The sequence below is a fragment of the Phyllobates terribilis genome, unplaced genomic scaffold, assembly GCF_046119375.1.
Source record: "Phyllobates terribilis strain yellow unplaced genomic scaffold, ASM4611937v1 Scaffold_7__3_contigs__length_470593459, whole genome shotgun sequence".
Taxonomy (NCBI): Eukaryota; Metazoa; Chordata; class Amphibia; order Anura; family Dendrobatidae; genus Phyllobates; species Phyllobates terribilis.
In genome coordinates this window covers 394,899,888-394,921,015 of record NW_027362767.1, presented here as the reverse complement: position 1 = coordinate 394,921,015, position 21,128 = coordinate 394,899,888, and the positions used below count along the sequence as shown (strand labels likewise).

The following is a 21,128-nucleotide window of genomic DNA, read 5'->3' as shown; positions in this document are numbered from 1 at the left end:
GGTCAAAGCTAATCATATTCTGAAAGAATAAGTAAAGCATGAAGCTATCTAGTAAGACATTGTGCAATTCTCTTGAGCATGCAACATATTTGTCAGCTTCTGGTTGTGATGAAGACTGAAGTCATCATTATGTTTTTGTAACCGCCTCGCCCTTACTAGAGAGATTACATAATTTTGCTCTTTGTGACCTACTTACAAGACTTGCACATTGGCCTCACGTGAGAAGAAATCACAGGTTAGGAGATAAAGGATCTTGTTTGCTCTAGTACATATTTACCGGCATGGCAACTATACAGAACTCTTCCTGCACTGTCTAAAGATGGAGCTGGGAGTTTCGGGAACTCTTCTACTGGCCATCTGTGTTAGTCTTGTTCTATATTTCTTCCAATGGAGGAGAAAATTGAGGAGGAAAAATTTGCCCCCTGGGCCACTGCCTATACCTGTGCTGGGCACCATGCTGCATATGAGCACCAGTGAAATGCCAAAGTCCTTGGTGAAGGTGAGCACTGATAATATCAATAATTATGTTGCGTCTGGATTTAATTTGCAGATTTAGAACCTACAAAATGAAAAGGGGTCTGAAAAGGTCTTTAATGGGCACTTAAAGGAACTAACCAGAAAAAAAGTCATACGTTGTCTAATGCATAGTACAGGACCTAAAGGGGTGGTGCTCAATTCTATATTTTGTGCCCTGTTGCCTTTTTTATACTGTTTTTTTTTTTCTTTTCAGATGAGTGAGAGTTATGGGCCGGTTTTCACCATTTATTTGGCTAGTAACCCAATGGTAATCCTTGCCGGTTATGAATGTGTAAAAGAGGCCTTAGTGGATCGTAGCGATGCTTTCAGCGCAAGAGCTGTCACAGATTTAGGTCAATTTGTTTTCAAAGATTTTGGTAAGTTTTATCATGTTGAATAATAATAAAAACATCAACAACAATGTGTATGTACATTATATACCGTAACTTTTTATATAGATTCAAGCTATATTTATATTGAAAAAGTAGTAAAATGGTTTGTCTTCCGAATGCAGGCAATTTTAGTTTTTCCACTTTTGTTTTTCTCTCCTCTTCTTCTAAGGGTCATACCTTTTTTTATCTTTTTGCATTGTCATACCTATGAAAGGTCTTGTACTTGCAGGACCAGTTGGAGTTTTGAATTAAACTTCTTTTTTTACTATGTAATGTACTGAAAAATGTGGAAAAAAATTCAAGTGCGATGAAAAAAGAGAAAAAATACAATTCTGCCATTGTCTTTTTTTTGTTTGTTCTTACTGCATTCATTGTGTAGTAAAAATTATTTGGCTAGATCATTTTCCAAGTTAGAACAATTATGGTGATACAAAACTTGTATAGTTTTTCTACATTTTAGTAGTTAAATTTAAAAAAAAAAAATTTGGGTCGTCATTTTCTGAAACCCATAACTTTTTCATTGATGTTGTTTTCATTGGTGTTGTTATAAACCTTTTATCGATTTGCTTTGAAACCAATCCGCACTCTAGATTTCATAGTAGTATAAAGTTGGCAGTGACAGGGGCTTTCTGTTGCTGTCACAGGAACCTATCCATATGATCGTTTCAAGTAGTCGGAGAATGGGCATCTGAATCTGGTACCCATTGAGCTCCGTGGCCCACTCCATACTCCCACACCCAACATGTGTCACATACTGTACATACATGAACACTATATCAGTGGTGTCCTGACTCACGGCACTGTCTCCAATTTGCTTTTTAATGGGGTCACAGGACATTTGAAGTAGTACAGCTTCATATGTTGTGTAGTGGATGTGAATGGTACTGCACAATCTCTCCTATATAATATAATGTGAACATGTCACAATACAGTATTGAATTATTTCATGAGAACTTTGAGTCTATACCAAATTTGAGAAAAGGAAATTGTGGACACGTCTTGTTTTCCAACATTTGTGCACTTAAAGATAACTTGAAGCCACTTGTCTTACTTTAACACATTCACTTGTTACTGACCAAAAGGTGTAATCCTGAGCAATGGGGAGCGCTGGAAGCTGATGCGTCGATTCTCACTCACCACACTGAGGGATTTTGGGATGGGGAAAAAAAGCATTGAGGAAAAAATTCAAGAAGAAGCTCGATGTCTAGGGGAGGAACTAAGGAAAACTGGAGGTGAGTGAACCCTCTTAATGTCCTGTTTATGATAATACTTAAATTTATATCTAAGTAGTGTTGAGCGAGCATGCTCGACACTGCTCGGTACTCGCCCGAGCATCTATCTACTCGGGGTGTTCGGCGAGCACCGAGCATTTCCGGGTTACTCGGGCGGGAGCTCGGGTCTCCGCCCTGCACGTTTGGCGCTCTTTACAGAGCCAATGAACATGCAGGGATTGCCAGCCAGTCACTGTAATGCCGCAGTCATGTTGTTTGTGGCCATTACCATGATTGGCTGGCTGCAGAGTGTCACTTCGAGTATTTAAAACCGAGCGCCGCCATATTGGACACAGTCACCCGGGATCAGACAGTGTAGGGTCAGTGCTGCTGAGTTAGGGAGAGATATATAGTGCGAAATAGGTAGAGTAGGGTCTCTAAAGCCTGCCAAATCAAACAAACAGTCTTTCTCTGGGCTAATATCCATCCCAGATATCAGGCAGGCAGGCTGTATAGGAGACGCAGTGGTTATACCAGCAAACACTTCATTAGAGTCCTGTGTACTACTACTGGTCAAATTGCAAGACTTATCCCCCGGTCTCAGGGGCCAGGAAAAATCTTTTTTTTTTTCATCTAAATCATGTATTTTTTTTTCTCAGTCAGACTGTACAAATACGCGTCTTATTAACCTTTTGGTATTCCGCCCCCCCAAAATAAAAAAATTGAGCGTGTCTGTGACTGTTCAGACACAAATATATCTGTTTAAAAGAGGCTTGTGTAGGCCAGATAACTAGAACTTTGGTTTTGCAGTTCCAAGGTTCAAATCTCTGTACTATCCAGCTTTTGGCCGTTTTTCCGTAAAAAAAACAGTAATAGTGTCTCGCTGACTGCTCAGACACAAATATATCTGTTTAAAAGATTCTGGTGTAGGCCAGATAACTAGAACTGTTGTTTTGCAGTTCCACGGTTAAAATCTCTGTATTATCCTGCTTTTGGCATTTTTTCCGTAAAAAAAACAGTAATAGTGTTTCCTTTACTGTTCAGAGTGAAATATATCTGTTTAAAAGATTCTGAAGTAGGCCACATAACTATAATTGTGGTTTTGCAGTTCCATGGTTCAAATCTCTGTATTATCCTGCTTTTGGCATTTTTTCTGTAAAAAAAAACAGTAATAGTTTCTCCCTGATTGTTCAGACACAAATATATCTGTTTAAAAGATTCTGGTGTAGGCCAGATAACTAGAACTGTTGTTTTGCAGTTCCACTGTTCAAATCTCTGTATTATCCTGCTTTTGGCATTTTTTTCCGTAAAAAAAACAGTAATAGTGTCTCCTTTACTGTTCAGACTCAAATATATCTGTTTAAAAGATTCTGATGTAGGCCACATAACTATAATTGTGGTTTTGCAGCTCCACGGTTCAAATCTCTGTATTATCCTGCTTTTGGCATTTTTTCTGTAAAACAAAACAGTAATAGTTTCTCCCTGATTGTTCAGACACAAATATATCTGTTTAAAAGATTCTGGTGTAGGCCAGATAACTAGAACTGTTGTTTTGCAGTTCCACTGTTCAAATCTCTGTATTATCCTGCTTTTGGCATTTTTTTCCGTAAAAAAAACAGTAATAGTGTCTCCTTTACTGTTCAGACTCAAATATATCTGTTTAAAAGATTCTGATGTAGGCCACATAACTATAATTGTGGTTTTGCAGCTCCACGGTTCAAATCTCTGTATTATCCTGCTTTTGGCATTTTTTCTGTAAAACAAAACAGTAATAGTTTCTCCCTGACTGTTCAAACACAAATATATCTGTTTAAAAGATTCTGGTGTAGGCCAGATAACTAGAACTGTGGTTTTGCAGTTCCACAGTTCAAATCTCTGTATTATCCTGCTTTTGGCATTTTTTCCGTAAAACAAAACTGTAATAGTGTCTCCCTGACTGTTTAGACACAAATATATCTGTTTAAAAGATTCTGGTGAAGGCCACATAGCTATAACTGTGGTTTTGCAGTTCCACGGTTTAAACCTCTGTATTATCCAGCTTTTGGCCATTTTTACGTAAAAAAAAAACCAGTAATAGTGTCTCCGTGACTGTTCAGACCCAAATATATCTGATTAAAAGATTCTGGTGTAGGCCAGATAACTAGAACTGTGGTTTTGCATTTCCACGGCTCAAATCTCTGTATTATCCTGCTTTTGGCATTTTTTCTGTAAAAAAAACAGTAATAGTGTCTCCCTGACTGTACACACACAAATATATCTGTTTAAAAGATTCTGGTGTAGGCCACATAACTAGAACTGTTGTTTTGCAGTTCCACGATTCAAATCTCTGTATTATCCTGCTTTTGGCATTTGGCATTTTTTACGTAAAAAAAAAACAGTAATAGTGTCTCCATGACTGTTCAGACACAAATATATATCTGTTTAAAAGATTCTGGTGTAGGCCACATAACTAGAACTGTGGTTTTGCAGTTCCATGGTTCAAATCTCTGTATTATCCTGATTTTGGCCTTCTTTCCATAAAAAAAAACAGTAATAGTGTCTCCCTGACTGATCAGACACAAATATATCTGTTTAAAAGATTCTGGTGTAGGCCACATAACCATAACTGTTGTTTTGCAGTTCCATGGTTCAAATCTCTGTATTATCCACCTTTTTGCCTCTTTTACATAGAAAATAAAAAAATTGAGTGTCTCGCTCAGTGTTCAGATACAAATATATCTGTTTAACACTAGAACTACTGATGGAGTCATTTTGACTCCTTTCGTTTTTTATTTCTCTTCTGTGACTACATTTTTCAGAATTCCGGCTTGAAACTCGGTGACTTTTCCTCAAATATGATGTGAAAAAAGATTTTGTGAGAATAAATAATTTTGGTGAAAAATTTGCGCGTTTTTTTCAAAATTTACCAAGAACTACTGAAGGGAGTCATTTTGACTCCCTACTATATTTTGAGGTCCTTTTGTCACTAAATGTTGCTATAAAGTTTTGTGCATAATTTTTTCACTCTGTCTTATTTACCCTGATGTTCATATAGATGTAGTTCAATTTACATGTCAACTTTTCACATTTTCCTTGTGTTTTACCTGCTTGTATTACTGTGTAATGCTGAACAAACTCTATCTGATGAGGAGCTAGATGCATTCATTGCGATATTCTATGCTCGTGGAATATCTGGCACGAACCGTCACTCGATTAGCAGTATTTGGTGTAATGACTGGGGAATACCGTTTTGCAAAGCGACAATGTCTAGGGACCGCTTTGTTGAAATTATGAGGTTTCTCAGATTTGATGAGAAATCTACTCGATCGGAGAGACTGCAAACGGACAAGTTTGCTCTATTTTCTACTGTGTGGGACAGGTTTATTGAAAATTGTATTGCGTGTTACAAACCTGGCCCATACATAATGGTGGATGAGCAACTTTTCCCAAGCAAAACTAGGTGTCCATTCACGCAGTCCATGCCTTCCAAACCAGATAAATATGGCCACAAATATTGGCTAGCTGTTGATAAGAGGAGCAAATATCTGGCAAATGGCTTCCCTTATCTAGGCAAAGATGACACACGCCGTGCTGAGGACCGTTTAGCTGACCATGTGGTAATGAAGTTATTGGACCCGTTTTTGAAAAAAGGTCGCAATGTTACAACCGATAATTATTTTACTTCAGTAAAATTAGCTAAACAGCGAAAAAGCAAAGGAACAACCATCGTGGGAACACTGAACAAGATAAGGCGAGAAGTGCCTAAAGAAATAAAATCCATGAAAGAGGAATTGTACAACACTAAAGTGTTTAGAAATGAAGACAATTTTACACTTACAGTATGTCAAGGAAAGCCCAACAAAAATGTTGTCATTTTGAGTTCCGTCCATCCAGATGTTGTTGTTGCGTCTGATTCCGCTAAAAAAACTCCAGAAACGGTAAAGTTTTACAATGAAACAAAATATGGAGTAGATGTAGTGGATCAGATGGCACGAAAATATACCACACGAACATGCACAAGGAGATGGCCTGTTCATGCATTTGAAAATGCCTTAGACTTTGCGGGTATAAATGCATGGATAATATTCAAGGAGATTACCCACCAAAAAATGTCACGCAAGGCATTTTTGCAAACGCTTGTGAGAGAGTTGAGTGGTCCTTATGTCACAGATAGGGAAAAGGGTTCCACGTCCCAAGTTTCTACATGCTCAGAAGTGATGGTTCAAACAAAATTTTGCCAGATCAAAGAAAAGTGCAAGAAAAATAGATCTGTCGGAAATTGTACGACTTGTGGTAAGTCTTTGTGTGGGCAATGTACTGCCATAAATCAAAGGCAATGCCTAAAATGCGAAACACCAAATGTTTAGAAGGTGAATTCTGCGCCATATTTTCATTTTTATGCTCCTCCACCTACATTTTCTCTGCTTTTTGTTCTTCAGTTGTTCTTTATATGTGTGCACTTGAATAAAAAAAAATGTTTGAAAAACGTCTATTATAATTATTGTTATTTTCTGTAGAAAAATAAGAAAAGCAGAAAAAAAACAATCAAAAGCATTACTGTTGGATCTCACAATAATAATACATTACAAAAAATATAATTATTAATAAATAACCACAAATGAAACTCTAAAAATAAACGAAAACAAGCAAGGAGTCAAAATGACTCCTTTCAGTAGTTCTAGGCGGGGTCACGAGTCCAGTAGTCCTAGTGTTAAAAGATTCTGGTGTATGGAAGAGAAATAGATCTGTGGTTTTCCTCTTCCAAGGTTCTAATCTCCTTTTTATAACCCCTTTTCCCTTGATAGTGCGAGTGTAAGCTATTTTACTTCATCTACAATGGGGAGGCGTGGCAAGGGACGTGGAACTGGACGTTCTGGTGATGGTGCGTGTAGAGGACGGAGCCGTGGCCAAGGTGAAATTGTGCCACAACCAACAGCCACAACTTCTCGCTCCCACTTCTTGACCGAATTACTAGGGAAGCACACTACAACACCAGTATTACGAACTGATTAGTGTGAACCGGTTATTAATTGGATAGCAGATAATACCTGAGCACCACCACCTCCGGTCTGTCTTCCGCAAGTCAAGTTTTAGTAGCCGTGAGTCTCGACTGCATACTCCTCCTCACCCTGATGCTCCTTCCTCCCACCATGCCGAGTGTCGTCAGACAGCAACTGATCCCACAGTTGGACACTCTGAAGAGCTGTTCACTGGTCCATTTCCATATCTGTGCCCTTCGCCTGCTCCGCTTGAAGTGGTGCAAGAGGAGATCCCATGTAGCGATGCCCAAATATTTGAACAGCCACGGCCAGAGGAAGTCGACGCTGGCAATTTGACACAAGAGGTGAACATTGACGAGACACAATTGCCACGAAGTGATGAGGAGGATCGTGGTGTGCAAGTGGAAGAGGAGGAGGTGGTGGATGATCTAGTAACTGACCAAACATGGCAGGAGGACTCGCAGAGCGAGGCAAGCAGCACTCAGGGGGAGGGAGGCAGAGTACCCCAACAGGCAGGAAGAAGCAGTGTGGTGGCCGCACACAGAAGGCGGGCCACAGTTTCCTGTAACACAAACACGAGGGACGTTGCCAGTACAATCGGTAGGTCTTCCAGAGTCTGGAATTTTTTTAAAGACTCTGCTGATAAACCCAAAAAAGGCCATTTGTACCAACTGCTATGCCAGCATCAGCAGGGGTGACAAAACTACCAGCCTGACCACCACCAGCATGATCAGGCACATGTCAGCCAAGCACCCGACTTTGTGGGGCGAACCCCAGGGTCCACGACCAGTGTCAGCGGGTGTCACCACTGCTTCTTCCACTGTAAGAGAACCCCCTGTTGTGCATGCAAGGCAATCCACTGTCCATACTGCATGCAAAGATGCCCCCTCTTCTCAGTCTTCTCTGGGCTAATATCCATCCCAGATATCAGGCAGGCAGGCTGTATAGGAGACGCAGTGGTTATACCAGCAAACACTGCATTAGAGTCCTGTGTACTCCTACTGGTCAAATTGCTAGACTTATCCCCCGGTCTCAGGGGCCAGGAAAAATCTTTTTTTTTCTTCATCTAAATCATGTATTTTTTTTTCTCAGTCAGACTGTACAAATACACGTCTTATTAACCTTTTGGTATTCCCCCCCCCCCCAAAATAAAAAAATTGAGCGTGTCTGTGACTGTTCAGGCACAAATATATCTGTTTAAAAGAGGCTGGTGTAGGCCAGATAACTAGAACTTTGGTTTTGCAGTTCCAAGGTTCAAATCTCTGTATTATCCAGCTTTTGGCCGTTTTTCCGTAAAAAAAAACAGTAATAGTGTCTCACTGACTGCTCAGACACAAATATATCTGTTTAAAAGATTCTGGTGTAGGCCAGATAACTAGAACTGTTGTTTTGCAGTTCCACGGTTCAAATCTCTGTATTATCCTGCTTTTGGCATTTTTTCTGTAAAAAAAAACAGTAATAGTTTCTCCCTGACTGCTCAGACACAAATATATCTGTTTAAAAGATTCTGGTGTAGGCCAGATAACTAGAACTGTTGTTTTGCAGTTCCACGGTTCAAATCTCTGTATTATCCTGCTTTTGGCATTTTTTCTGTAAAAAAAAACAGTAATAGTTTCTCCCTGACTGTTCAGACACAAATATATCTGTTTAAAAGATTCTGGTGTAGGCCAGATAACTAGAACTGTTGTTTTGCAGTTCCACTGTTCAAATCTCTGTATTATCCTGCTTTTGGCATTTTTTTCCGTAAAAAAAACAGTAATAGTGTCTCCTTTACTGTTCAGACTCAAATATATCTGTTTAAAAGATTCTGATGTAGGCCACATAACTATAATTGTGGTTTTGCAGCTCCACGGTTCAAATCTCTGTATTATCCTGCTTTTGGCATTTTTTCTGTAAAAAAAACCCAGTAATAGTGTCTCCGTGACTGTTCAGACCCAAATATATCTGATTAAAAGATTCTGGTGTAGGCCAGATAACTAGAACTGTGGTTTTGCATTTCCACGGCTCAAATCTCTGTATTATCCTGCTTTTGGCATTTTTTCTGTAAAAAAAACAGTAATAGTGTCTCCCTGACTGTACACACACAGATATATCTGTTTAAAAGATTCTGGTGTAGGCCACATAACTAGAACTGTTGTTTTGCAGTTCCACGATTCAAATCTCTGTATTATCCTGCTTTTGGCATTTGGCATTTTTTACATAAAAAAAAACAGTAATAGTGTCTCCGTGACTGTTCAGACACAAATATATATCTGTTTAAAAGATTCTGGTGTAGGCCAGATAACTAGAACTGTGGTTTTGCAGTTCCATGGTTCAAATCTCTGTATTATCCTGATTTTTACCTTCTTTCCGTAAAAAAAAACAGTAATAGTGTCTCCCTGACTGATCAGACACAAATATATCTGTTTAAAAGATTCTGGTGTAGGCCACATAACCATAACTGTTGTTTTGCAGTTCCACGGTTCAAATCTCTGTATTATCCACCTTTTTGCCTCTTTTACATAGAAAATAAAAAAATTGAGTGTCTCGCTCAGTGTTCAGACACAAATATATCTGTTTAAAAGATTCTGGTGTAGGGAAGAGAAATAGATCTGTGGTTTTCCTCTTCCAAGGTTCTAATCTCCTTTTTATAACCCTTTTTCCCTTGATAGTGCGAGTGTAAGCTATTTTACTTCATCTACAATGGGGAGGCGTGGCAAGGGACGTGGAACTGGACGTTCTGGTGATGGTGAGTGTAGAGGACAGAGCCGTTGCCAAGGTGAAATTGTGCCACAACCAACAGCCACATCTTCTCGCTCCCACTTCTTGACCGAATTACTAGGGAAGCACACTACAACACCAGTATTACGAACTGATTAGTGTGAACGGGTTACTAATTGGATAGCAGATAATACCTGAGCACCACCACCTCCGGTCTGTCTTCCACAAGGTCAAGTTTTAGTAGCCGTGAGTCTCGACTGCATACTCCTCCTCACCCTGATGCTCCTTCCTCCCACCATGCCGAGTGTCGTCAGACAGCAACTGATCCCACAGTTGGACACTCTGAAGAGCTGTTCACTGGTCCATTTCCATATCTGTGCCCCTCGCCTGCTCCGCTTGAAGTGGTGCAAGAGGAGATCCCATGTAGCGATGCCCAAATATTTGAACAGCCACGGCCAGAGGAAGTCGACGCTGGCAATTTGACACAAGAGGTGAATGATGACGAGACTCAATTGCCACGAAGTGATGAGGAGGATCGTGGTGTGCAAGTGGAAGAGGAGGAGGTGGTGGATGATCTAGTAACTGACCAAACATGGCAGGAGGACTCGCAGAGCGAGGCAAGCAGCACTCAGGGGGAGGGAGGCAGAGTACCCCAACAGGCAGGAAGAAGCAGTGTGGTGGCCGCACACAGAAGGCGGGCAACAGTTTCCTGTAACACAAACACGAGGGACGTTGCCAGTACAACCGGTAGGTCTTCCAGAGTCTGGAATTTTTTTAAAGACTCTGCTGATAAACCCAAAAAAGGCCGTTTGTACCAACTGCTATGCCAGCATCAGCAGGGGTGACAAAACTACCAGCCTGACCACCACCAGCATGATCAGGCACATGTCAGCCAAGCACCCGACTTTGTGGGGCGAACCCCAAGGTCCACGACCAGTGTCAGCGGGTGTCACCACTGCTTCTTCCACTGTAAGAGAACCCCCTGTTGTGCATGCAAGGCATTCCCCTGTCCATACTGCATGCAAAGATGCCCCCTCTTCTCAGTCTTCACTTGTTATGGCAGTTTCTCAAGAAACAGCATCAACGTCCACGTCCACGTCACACCGCAGCATTCAATTGTCCATATCCCCCACAGGCCACAGTCCTAAATTCGCACATTTCACGACTGCTTGCATTGGAAATGCTGCCTTTTAGAGTGGTGGAGACGGAATCCTTCAGCAACATTATGGCGGTGGCTGTCCCTCGGTACTCTGTCCCCAGCCGACACTATTTTGCCTGGTGTGCCATCCCCACATTACACAAGCACGTGTCCCAAAACATCTGCCGTGCCCTCAACAACGCAGCTACTGGGAGAGTCCACCTGACAACGGACACGTGGACAAGTGCTTGTGGCCAGGGACGGTACATCTCCCTGACGGCACACTGGGTAAACATAGTGGAAGCCGGGGCCCAGTCGGACCTTGGGACGGAACACATCCTCTCCACATCGAGGATTGTGGGCCCTATGTCAGTCAGAGTAGCCCCCACAGTGTACAGCTCCTGCGCATCATCCTCCTCCTCATGTTCAGCCTACATCCCAGATATCACCATATCAGTTACAAGCTGGAAGCACTGCAGTACTGCCTCAGCCAAGAGACAACAGGCTGTGCTGAATCTCATAAGCTTAGGTGATAAACCTCACACTGCTTGTGAGTTGTGGACAGCTGTGAAAGAGCAGGCAGATCTGTGGCTGAGACCGCTGAACCTACATCCTGGGATGGTCATGTGTGATAATGGCCGTAACCTGGTGGCGGCTCTGAGGCAAGGCAAGATCACACACGTACCATGCCTGGCTCATGTGCTTAACCTCGTGGTTCAGCGGTTTCTTAAATCGTACCCCGAGTTGCCAGATCTGCTCGTCAATGTACGCCGCCTGTCAGCTCATTTTCGTAAGTCAGCTACAGCTTCCGCCGCCCTTGCTGTGTTGCAGCAGCGTTTGCAGCTTCCAGGCACACCGACTGGTGTGTGATGTCCCCACATGTTGGAACTCTACCCTCCACATGTTGCAAAGGATTTGTGAGCAGAAGAGAGCAATTGTGGAGTACCAGCTGCAACAAGGCCGTCGATATTCAGGTCAGACTGCACACATTAGACATCAGGAGTGGACCTGGATGTCTGACATATGTACCATCCTGACAAACTTTGAGGAGTCCACCAAGCTGGTGAGTGGCGATGACGCCATCATTAGCGTCAGCATACCACTTGTCTGTCTTCTTCAGCGCTCTCTGCAGGGAATTAAAGAGGAGGTATTGCAGCCAGAGTATGATGAGATGGATCAAGAAGCCGTAATGGGCGATTACACACAGCCCAGCCTCTTCTCATCCCAACGTGCATTGGGGGACAATGAGGGAGAGGAGGTGGAGGAGGAGGAGGAAGAGATGGAAGAACTGGAGCTGGTATCATGCGCTGTAGATGGTAGTACCTGTAAAACTGTCATACAGTCGGTATAGCATGGGTGGGAGGAGGAGGAGGAGAGCATGGTCAGTCGTCATCTTAGTGAGGACACGGAAGTCTTGCCCGTTACCAGTCTGGCACGCATGGCTGACTTTATGTTATGCTGCCTTAACCGTGACCCTCGTGTTGTCAAAATGTTGGGTGACAGTCATTACTGGTTGGTGACACTTTTAGACCCCCACTACAGGGAGAACTTTCACTCTCTTATTCCTGAGGTGGAGAGGTCTACAAAAATGTGCAGTACCAGAAGGCCCTTGCTGCAGAACTGTTAAAAAAATTCCCATCTGAACACGCTAGCGGCAGAGGTCACAGTTCGTTGACCAACCAAGGCGTACAAGCGAGAGAGACGTAACTCCAATCCAACAGAGGCAGGGGAACACTGTCAACATTCTGGGACATTTTTCTGAGACCCGCCCAGCTTACAGGCCCTGAGGCTAGGGGTACTCTCACAAGGAGTGGAAAGTTTCAAAAGATGGTGAGGAAGTACCTTGCCGACCATACCAGCATCCTCCGTGATTTCTCTGTGCCTTTTAATTATTGGGTATCCAAGCTGGACACTTGGAGTGAACTCGCTCTGTACACCTTGGAGGTCCTGGCCTGCCCTGCCGCTAGCGTGTTATCGGAGCGTGTTTTTAGTGCCGCTGGGGGAATTATAACTGATAAGCACACTCGCCTGTCAACTGACAATGCTGACAAGCTGACCCTTATCAAAATGAACAAGGGCTGGATTGGGCCAGACTTCTCAACACCACCAAATGACAGCAGATTAACAGTCAAATCCACTGTGTTATTTCGGGAGGTGTATTCCATGCACCCCTTCACACCTACACATGGGTATACGCTTCCTCATTTCGGCTGTATTTTGCTCATTTCCTTATCCTCAGCCTCCACCACCATTACAGTCATATGAAAAAGTTTGGGCACCCCTATTAATCTTAAGCTTAATGTTTTATAAAAATTGGTGTTTTTGCAACAGCTATTTCAGTTTGATATATGTAATAACTGTTGGATACAGTAATGTTTCTGCCTTGAAATGAGGTTTATTGTACTAACAGAAAATGTGCAATCTGCATTCAAACAAAATTTGACAGGTGCATAAGTATGGGCACCTCACCAGAAAAGTGACATTAATATTTAGTAGATCCTCCTTTTGCAAAAATAACAGCCTCTAGTCGCTTCCTGTAGCTTTTAATGAGTTCCTGGATCCTGGATGAAGGTATTTTTGACCATTCCTCTTTACAAAACAATTCCAGTTCAGTTAAGTTTGATGGTCGCTGAGCATGGACAGCCTCTTCAAATGATCCCACAGATGTTCAATGATATTCAGGTCTGGGGACTGGGATGGCCATTCCAGAACATTGTAATTGTTCCTCTGCATGAATGCCTGAGTAGATTTGGAGCGGTGTTTTGGATCATTGTCTTGCTGAAAGATCCATCCACTGCGTAACTTCAACTTTATCACTGATTCTTGAACACTATTGCCAAGAATCTGCTGATACTGAGTGGAATCCATGCGTCCCTCAACTTTAACAAGATTCCCAGTGCCGGCATTGACCACACAGCCCCAAAGCATGATGGAACCTCCACCAAATTTTACTGTGGGTAGCAAGTGTTTTTCTTGGAATGCTGTGTTTTTTTGCCACCATGCATAACGCCTTTTTGTATGACCAAACAACTCAATCTTGGTTTCATCAGTCCACAGGACCTTCTTCCAAAAAGAAATAGGCTTCTTCAAATGTGCTTTTGCATACCTCAGCCGACTCTGTTTGTGCGTACTTGCAGAAACGGCTTCTTTCGCATCACTCTCCCATACAGCTTCTCCTTGTGCAAAGTGCGTTGTATAGTTGACCGATGCACAGTGACACCATCTGCAGCAAGTTGATGCTGCAGCTCTCTGGAGGTGGTCTGAGGATTGTCCTTGACTGATCTCACCATTCTTCTTCTCTGCCTTTCTGATGTTTTTCTTGTCCTGACACTTCTGGCCTTAACAAGAACTGTCCCTATGTTCTTCCATTTCCTTACTATGTTCCTCACAGTGGAAACTGACAGGTTAAATCTCTGAGACAGTTTTTTGTATCCTTCCCCTGAACAACTATGTTGAATAATCTTTGTTTTCAGATCATTTGACAGTTGTTTTGAGGAGCCCATGATGCCACTCTTCAGAGGAGATTCAAACAGGAGAACAACTTGCAAGTGGCCACTTTAAGTAGCTTTTCTCATGATTGCATACACCTGGCTATAAAGTTCAAAGCTCAATGAGGTTACAAAAGCAAAAAAAGTGCTTTAGTAAGTCAGTAAAAAGTAGGCAGGAGTATTTAAAACAAGAAAATGATAAGGGTGCCCATACTTATGCACAGGTCAAATTTTGTTTCAATGCAGATTGCACATTTTCTGTTAGCACAATAAACCTCATTTCAAGGCAGAAACATTACTGTGTCCAACAGTTATTACATATATCAAACTGAAATAGCTGTTGCAAAAACACCAATTTTTATAAAACATTAAGCTTAAGATTAATAGGGGTGCCCAAACTTTTTCATATGACTGTATACCACCAGGGTGACCATGGTCCATGTTGCAAGCATTGCAAGTTCCTCTGTCCTAAATTTTGGCAGCTTTTGCTTGGAAGGCATAATCAAAGACTTTGGGAGACCCACTCCCCAATAATGGGAATAATGTTTTTAATATGCTGTACTGCATGGCTCTTGTTTGCCAGCATTGCAAGTTCCTCCGTCCTAATTTTTGGCAGCTTTTGCTTGGAAGGCATAGGCAAAGACTATGGGAGACCCACTCCCCAAAAATGGGAATAATGTTTTTAATATGCTGTATTACATGGATCTTGTAAGGGCCATGAAAACCGTCTTGTTAAACGACTCTGAACTCCACAGCTCTTCCAAGGGGCATTAAAACTGTCTTGTTAAGCTACTGTAACCTCCACCACTCTTCCAAGGGGCATTGATATTGTCTTTTATTCCACTGTGACCTCCACCACTCTTCCAAGGGGCATTAAAACTGTCTTGTTAAGCTACTGTGACCTCCACCACTCTTCCAAGGGGCACTAAAACTGTCTTGTTAAACCACTCTGAACTCCATAGCTCTTCCAAGGGGCATTAAAACTGTCTTGTTAAGCTACTGTGACCTCCACCACTCTTCCAAGGGGCATTAAAATCATCTTGTTAAACCTCTCTGAACTCCACAGATCTTCCCAGGGGCATTAAAATCGTCTTGTTAAGCTACTGAGACCTCCACCACTCTTCCAAGGGGCATTGATATTGTCTTTTTATTCCACTGCGACCTCCACCACTCTTACATGGGTCATTAAAACTGTCTTGTTAAGCTACTGGGACCTCCACCACTCTTCCAAGGGGCATTAAAACTGTCTAGTTAAGTTACTGTGACCTCCACCACTCTTCCAAGGGGCATTAAAGCCATCTTGTTAAGCTACTGTGACCTCCACCACTCTTCCAAGGGGCATTAAAACCATCTTGTTAAGCTTCTGTGACCTCCACTACTCTTCCAAGGGGCATTAAAACCATCTTGCTAAACCACTCTGAACTCCACAGCTCTTCCAAGGGGCATTAAACCCGTCTTGTTAAGCTACTGTGACCTCCACCACTCTTCCAAGGGGCATTGATATTGTCTTTTTATTCCACTGTGACCTCCACCACTCTTACATGGGTCATTAAAACTGTCTTGTTAAGCTATTGTGAACTCCACCACTCTTCCAAGGGGCATTAAAACCGTCTTGTTAAACCACTCTGAACTCCACAGCTCTTCCAAGGGGCATTAAAACCATCTTGTTAAGCTACTGTGACCTCCATCATTCTTCCAAAGGGCATTGATAATGTCTTTTTATACCACTGCGACCTCCACCACTTTTCCAAGGGGCATTAAAACTGTCTTTTAAGCTACTGTGACTTCCACCACTCTTCCAAGGGGTGTTAAAACCGTCTTGTTAAGCTACTGTGACCTCCACCACTCTTCCAAGGGGCATTGATATTGTCTTTATATTCCACTGCGACCTCCACCACGCTTCCAAGGGGCATTAAAACTGTCTTGATAAGCTACTGTGACCTCCACCACTCTTCCAAGGAGCATTAAAACCGTCTTGTTAAACCACTCTGAACTCCTCACCTCTTCCAAGGGGCATTAAAACCATCTTGCTAAGCTACTGTGAACTCCACCACTCTTACAAGGGGCATTGATATTGTGTTTTTATTCCACGGCGACCTCCACCACTCTTCCAAGGGGCATTAAAACTGTCTTGTTAAGCTACTGTGAGCTCCATCACTCTTCCAAGGGCCATTAACACTGTCTTGGTAAACCACTCTGAACTCCACAGCACTTCCAAGGGACATTAAAACTGTCTTGTTAAGCTACTGTGACCTCCACCACTCTTCCAAGGGGCATTAAAACCGTCTTGTTAAGCTACTGTGACCTCCACCACTCTTCCAAGGGGCATTAAAACTGTCTTGTTAAATCACTCTGAACTCCACAGCTCTTTCAAGGGGCATTAAAACCATCTTGTTAAGCTACTGTGACCTTCACCACTCTTCCAAGGGGCATTAAAACCATCTTGTTAAGCTACTGTTACCTCCATCACTCTTCCAAGGGACATTAAAACCATCTTGTTAAGCTACTGTGACCTCTACGTCTCTTCCAAAGGGCATTAAAACCATCTTGTTAAACCACTCTGACCTCCACATCTCTTCCAAGGAGCATTAAAAGCGTCTTGTTAAACCACTTTGAACTCCACAGCTCTTCCAAGGGGCATTGAAATGTCCTTTTTATTTATCTCTAACCTCCACGACTCTTCCAACGGGCATTGCATTTCCTCCTAATTTTAGTCAGCTTTTGCTTTTCAATGCACAGGGTAACACTTAGGGAGACCCACTCCCCAATAATGGGTAAAAGGATTTTAGTATGCTACAATCCACGTCTGTTTCAAGGGGCATTGCAGTTCCTCATAATTTTTGGAAAGCCTTCCTTTCACTGCTTAGGCCAACAGTGTACAGGAGAACCAGTTGCTATAAATGGAAAAAACGATTTAGTTATGGCCCTCTGACCTCCATGTCACTTCCAAGGGGCATTGGAGTGCCTCAAAATTTTTGGTAGGCATTGCACTCACTGCATGCCCTTTAACTGTGAAACCGAATTGCTCCTTTTGGTACAGAAACATATCCTACAAGACATGTGTGGTTGACTGGCCTGATATTGATGTGAATGGTCCCTGTTCCTCCTGCTCTCTCTCCTGTGCCACCACCTCATCCATCATTCATCACCTGAAGCTTTGTTTTAACGGGAGTCATAGAACTGGGATAGCAGCAGGAAAACATCCAGCAATCCTCGGAGGAGGTAGGATATGCGCCAAAACGCTGACCACCTCAGGCATAGCCACTAATACATACTTGCTCTTGCATTCCAAGGAACAGAAAGCTAAGGAGAGGGATGGCCTCATGATCATGAATAATTTACTCATTGTGTAGGAGACCGACCACTGGTGCTGTCTACCTTCTGAACTTTGTGTTGAAGCCTGATTGACCCAGGACCCACAATCCTCTATGTCTAGAGGATGTGTTGCATCCCAGTGTCCAACTGTGTCCCGGTTTCCACAATATTAGCCCAGTGTGACGGCGTCAGTCAGATGGACCATCCCTGGCCACATTCACTTGTCCACGTGTTTGTGGTTAGGCTGTCCTTCAAATAGGGGTGGCTGGGGACCATTTATGGACACCCGGCCGCCCTCAGGTGGCTGGGGACCGAGTATGGACACCCGGCTGCCCTCTGGCGGCTGGGGATCAAGCGTGGACAACCGGCCGCTGGGCGGCTGGGGACTTTGTATGGATACCAGGCCGCCGACGCAGCCATGACGTGGTGGCCAGATTCCGCCTCCACATGCCTAAAAGGCCAAATTTCAAGTGCAAGCAAGCAGTATGGTATTGCAGCCTGGGGATGGGTGGGTGGCAGGCTGCTTATTTGTGCTTGCATTGCAAGGAATGGGGGAGGTACAATTGAACACTGCCCTGGGACAAGGACTTGCACGGGGATAGTTGCAAGTCTGCATCTTCTGATGCGGCAAGGATCACTTCTGATGGGCACACTTTTAGGCAGTGACCTGGGTGTCTGAGATGCTTCCAGGGGTCTTCCCCGTGCTGTTCCCATGTCTTTTCAGCACTGTATGCATGTGTCACACAGCACATGGCCAGATAAGGTTGTAAAATGTTAAAATGACATTTCCCGTTGAAAGCATTTGTCACGGTTGAAAGCAATATAAAAGTGCAAAAATGCATAAAAAATGCTACTTGTGAACATAGCCCAAGGTGTGGAGGAGTATTTTTGTTTTTGTTTATTTATTTTACCTTATACAGAAGTCTTTACCATGGAAAGGATGTTCCTTAACATATTTCACAGGAAAACCGTTTCAGTTTCGTTTTTGAACGTTGTATTGTGAGCCTGTAAAAGTGGCTTAATACCTCTGACCATGTTGTTGACAGTAGTGACATAGGGGTCAGAAATGCTTCCTGGGGCGATCCCCATTCTGTCCCCATGTCATTTGAGCACTGTCACTATCGTTTTGGGCACTTTTTAGGCTTTCTACAGACTGCCGGGGGTGCCGCCACAAAAATGCTCGGGTCTCCCATAGACTAACATTGGGCTTGTGGCTCGGGTCGAGCACCCGAGTATCACGGTGAGCTCGGCCAGAGCTTCGAGCACCCGAGCATTTTAGTGCTCGCTCAACACTATATCTAAGGCTTTGTCAATCATTTTGCATTTCAAAGTAGCTAAATCTTTGGTTATCAGTAGAGAAAAAGAACTTTATTATATCCATACCCAAGATCTCATACTTAATACTATTGTCTTTCTAGATACCCCTTTCGATCCTACTGATCTGCTACGTTTGGCCGTCTCCAATGTCATCTGCTCCATTGTGTTTGGAGAACGGTTTGACTATCAGGATGAGAAGTTCATGACTTTGCTTTCCTTACTAAAGGAACTATTCCTAACTCTTTCTTCTCCTTGGGGTATTGTAAGTATAGATCTTCCCTCTTCAATTATGTGTGTAAGCTGTTAAGTAAGATCTTGTTGAATGGCACAAAATTGGGTCAGTTCTTTAGCCCTTTGGCCCCATGGATAGGGGTAATCCATATGACATATATCACTGCTGCACATTGGCTTTACTACAAGCAAAGAATGTCTCAGAGCATTAAACTACATTTCTTTCCACAGCTTCTTAATGTCTTCCCCAAGACCCTTTCGTACATACCTGGTCCTCATCAGAAGGTCTTTAAGAATCTTGTAAAATTGAAATCATTTGTTCTGGAGTCTGTGGAAAGTCATAAGAAGACTATTGATTTCAACTGTTCTCGAGACTTCATTGACAGCTTTCTGACAAAGATGGAGGAGGTGAAGTTGTCCAAACCAACTCAACGTTATGTACTGTAGTGATTCAGAAAGAATCTATCTCATATTACTTTCTACATTACTTTCTACAGGAGAAGGACAATCCACAGAGCGAATTTCACTTTGACAACTTATTCGGGACTGTAATTGATCTCTTTTTTGCTGGAGTAGAAACTACTAGCACCACTCTAAAGCACACCTTCCTCATACTGCTCAAGCACACAGGTGTGGCAAGTAAGTATTTATGGTTTATATGTAGAATTCCATCATAAATGTGTCACTTAAAGGAGTTGTCTAGGACTACAAAAATTGGTCTCTGTTTTTTTCCAACAGTAATAGCCCACCTACCATCCATATTCCAACGCAGCCTACTGTAAATATATTTATTGGAAAGATATCATACACGGCCAAAGGGCAAGAATTAAATGTGCTGTCCCATCTGGACAATCCCTGGAGATCAAGTGATCAACAGAAATCAGCTGCTGACGACAATACATTACATCGCCTAATAGGGCATATAGACAAGGGTAGAAGTAATGGGATAACTCATTTAACCCCTTTACGACAAAATAACATACATTTATGTCATATAAGTACAGGAGATAAATAGAGCGGGTACAGAAACTAAGCCAGCATCATACCTGGTAGATGGAAGCAGTATTACACAGCCGACATCTGTCTGTTAAATTAGCGATTGGAGCTTGCTCTGATCGCTGCTACTTAACCATTTCCATGCATCTGTCTATCCCTGAAAGTGGCATTTAAATAGCTGGATTGGCAGTGCATGTTCATGGCAGCCAGAGGTAACCTAGAATATCGGGGTCCTGCTGAAGTCTGCCATGTTGGTCCAAAATTGAAGACATAAAGTTGAAAGTGCATGTGATGCAGAGGAGAACATCAATTTAACTATGTACTGCAACAATGCAGTATTTGTATATATAGCATAAGGGATCAAATGATTTCAAGTTCAAATCCCTTACTAGAAAAAAAAAAAAAAAGTGAAAAAATGTTTTAAATATATGCAGAAAAAAAAAGAAAAACTTTAAGTCACTATCCATAAAAAAGAAACAAAGACAAAAACTAAAAAATTAAACATGCAAAGAAAGCGAATCTGGAGTGAAGAAAATGAAATTAAAGTTTTATTTGTACTGCAATCCAAAGATAAAGTTTCGGACTTAAACTTCAGACCTTCATCAGACAAAAATGCATACGAAAAAGTGAGAAGAAATAATTGTTAAAATCAGACATATTTGCAAAAAATATGTATATGGGAGGATAGGAATTTTTGTTTCTTTAAAGAGCAGCCATCCAATACTTGCAAACAAGCATAACAGGGTAGTCCAAATAAAAAGGCGCCATATAAAAAGTAATACAATAAACTGTTATAAACTTCTTTGTATATCAGAAATAATATGCTACTGATTTTTTTAGTTACT

General features: G+C 42.3%; 1 protein-coding gene across 1 annotated transcript in view; it reads left to right on the top strand.

Moving 5' to 3' along the window:
- Nucleotides 1-200: 200 nt before the first annotated feature.
- Nucleotides 201-21,128, top strand: part of LOC141154983 (cytochrome P450 2C20-like) — a 36,131-nt gene continuing 15,203 nt past the window's right edge. The window contains exons 1-6 of the mRNA XM_073641570.1: nt 201-499; nt 731-893; nt 1,991-2,140; nt 19,158-19,318; nt 19,519-19,695; nt 19,785-19,926. Of these exons, the coding sequence (XP_073497671.1) occupies nt 320-499; nt 731-893; nt 1,991-2,140; nt 19,158-19,318; nt 19,519-19,695; nt 19,785-19,926 (973 nt within the window). The 5' untranslated portion in view covers nt 201-319. The remainder of the gene's footprint in view (nt 500-730; nt 894-1,990; nt 2,141-19,157; nt 19,319-19,518; nt 19,696-19,784; nt 19,927-21,128) is intronic.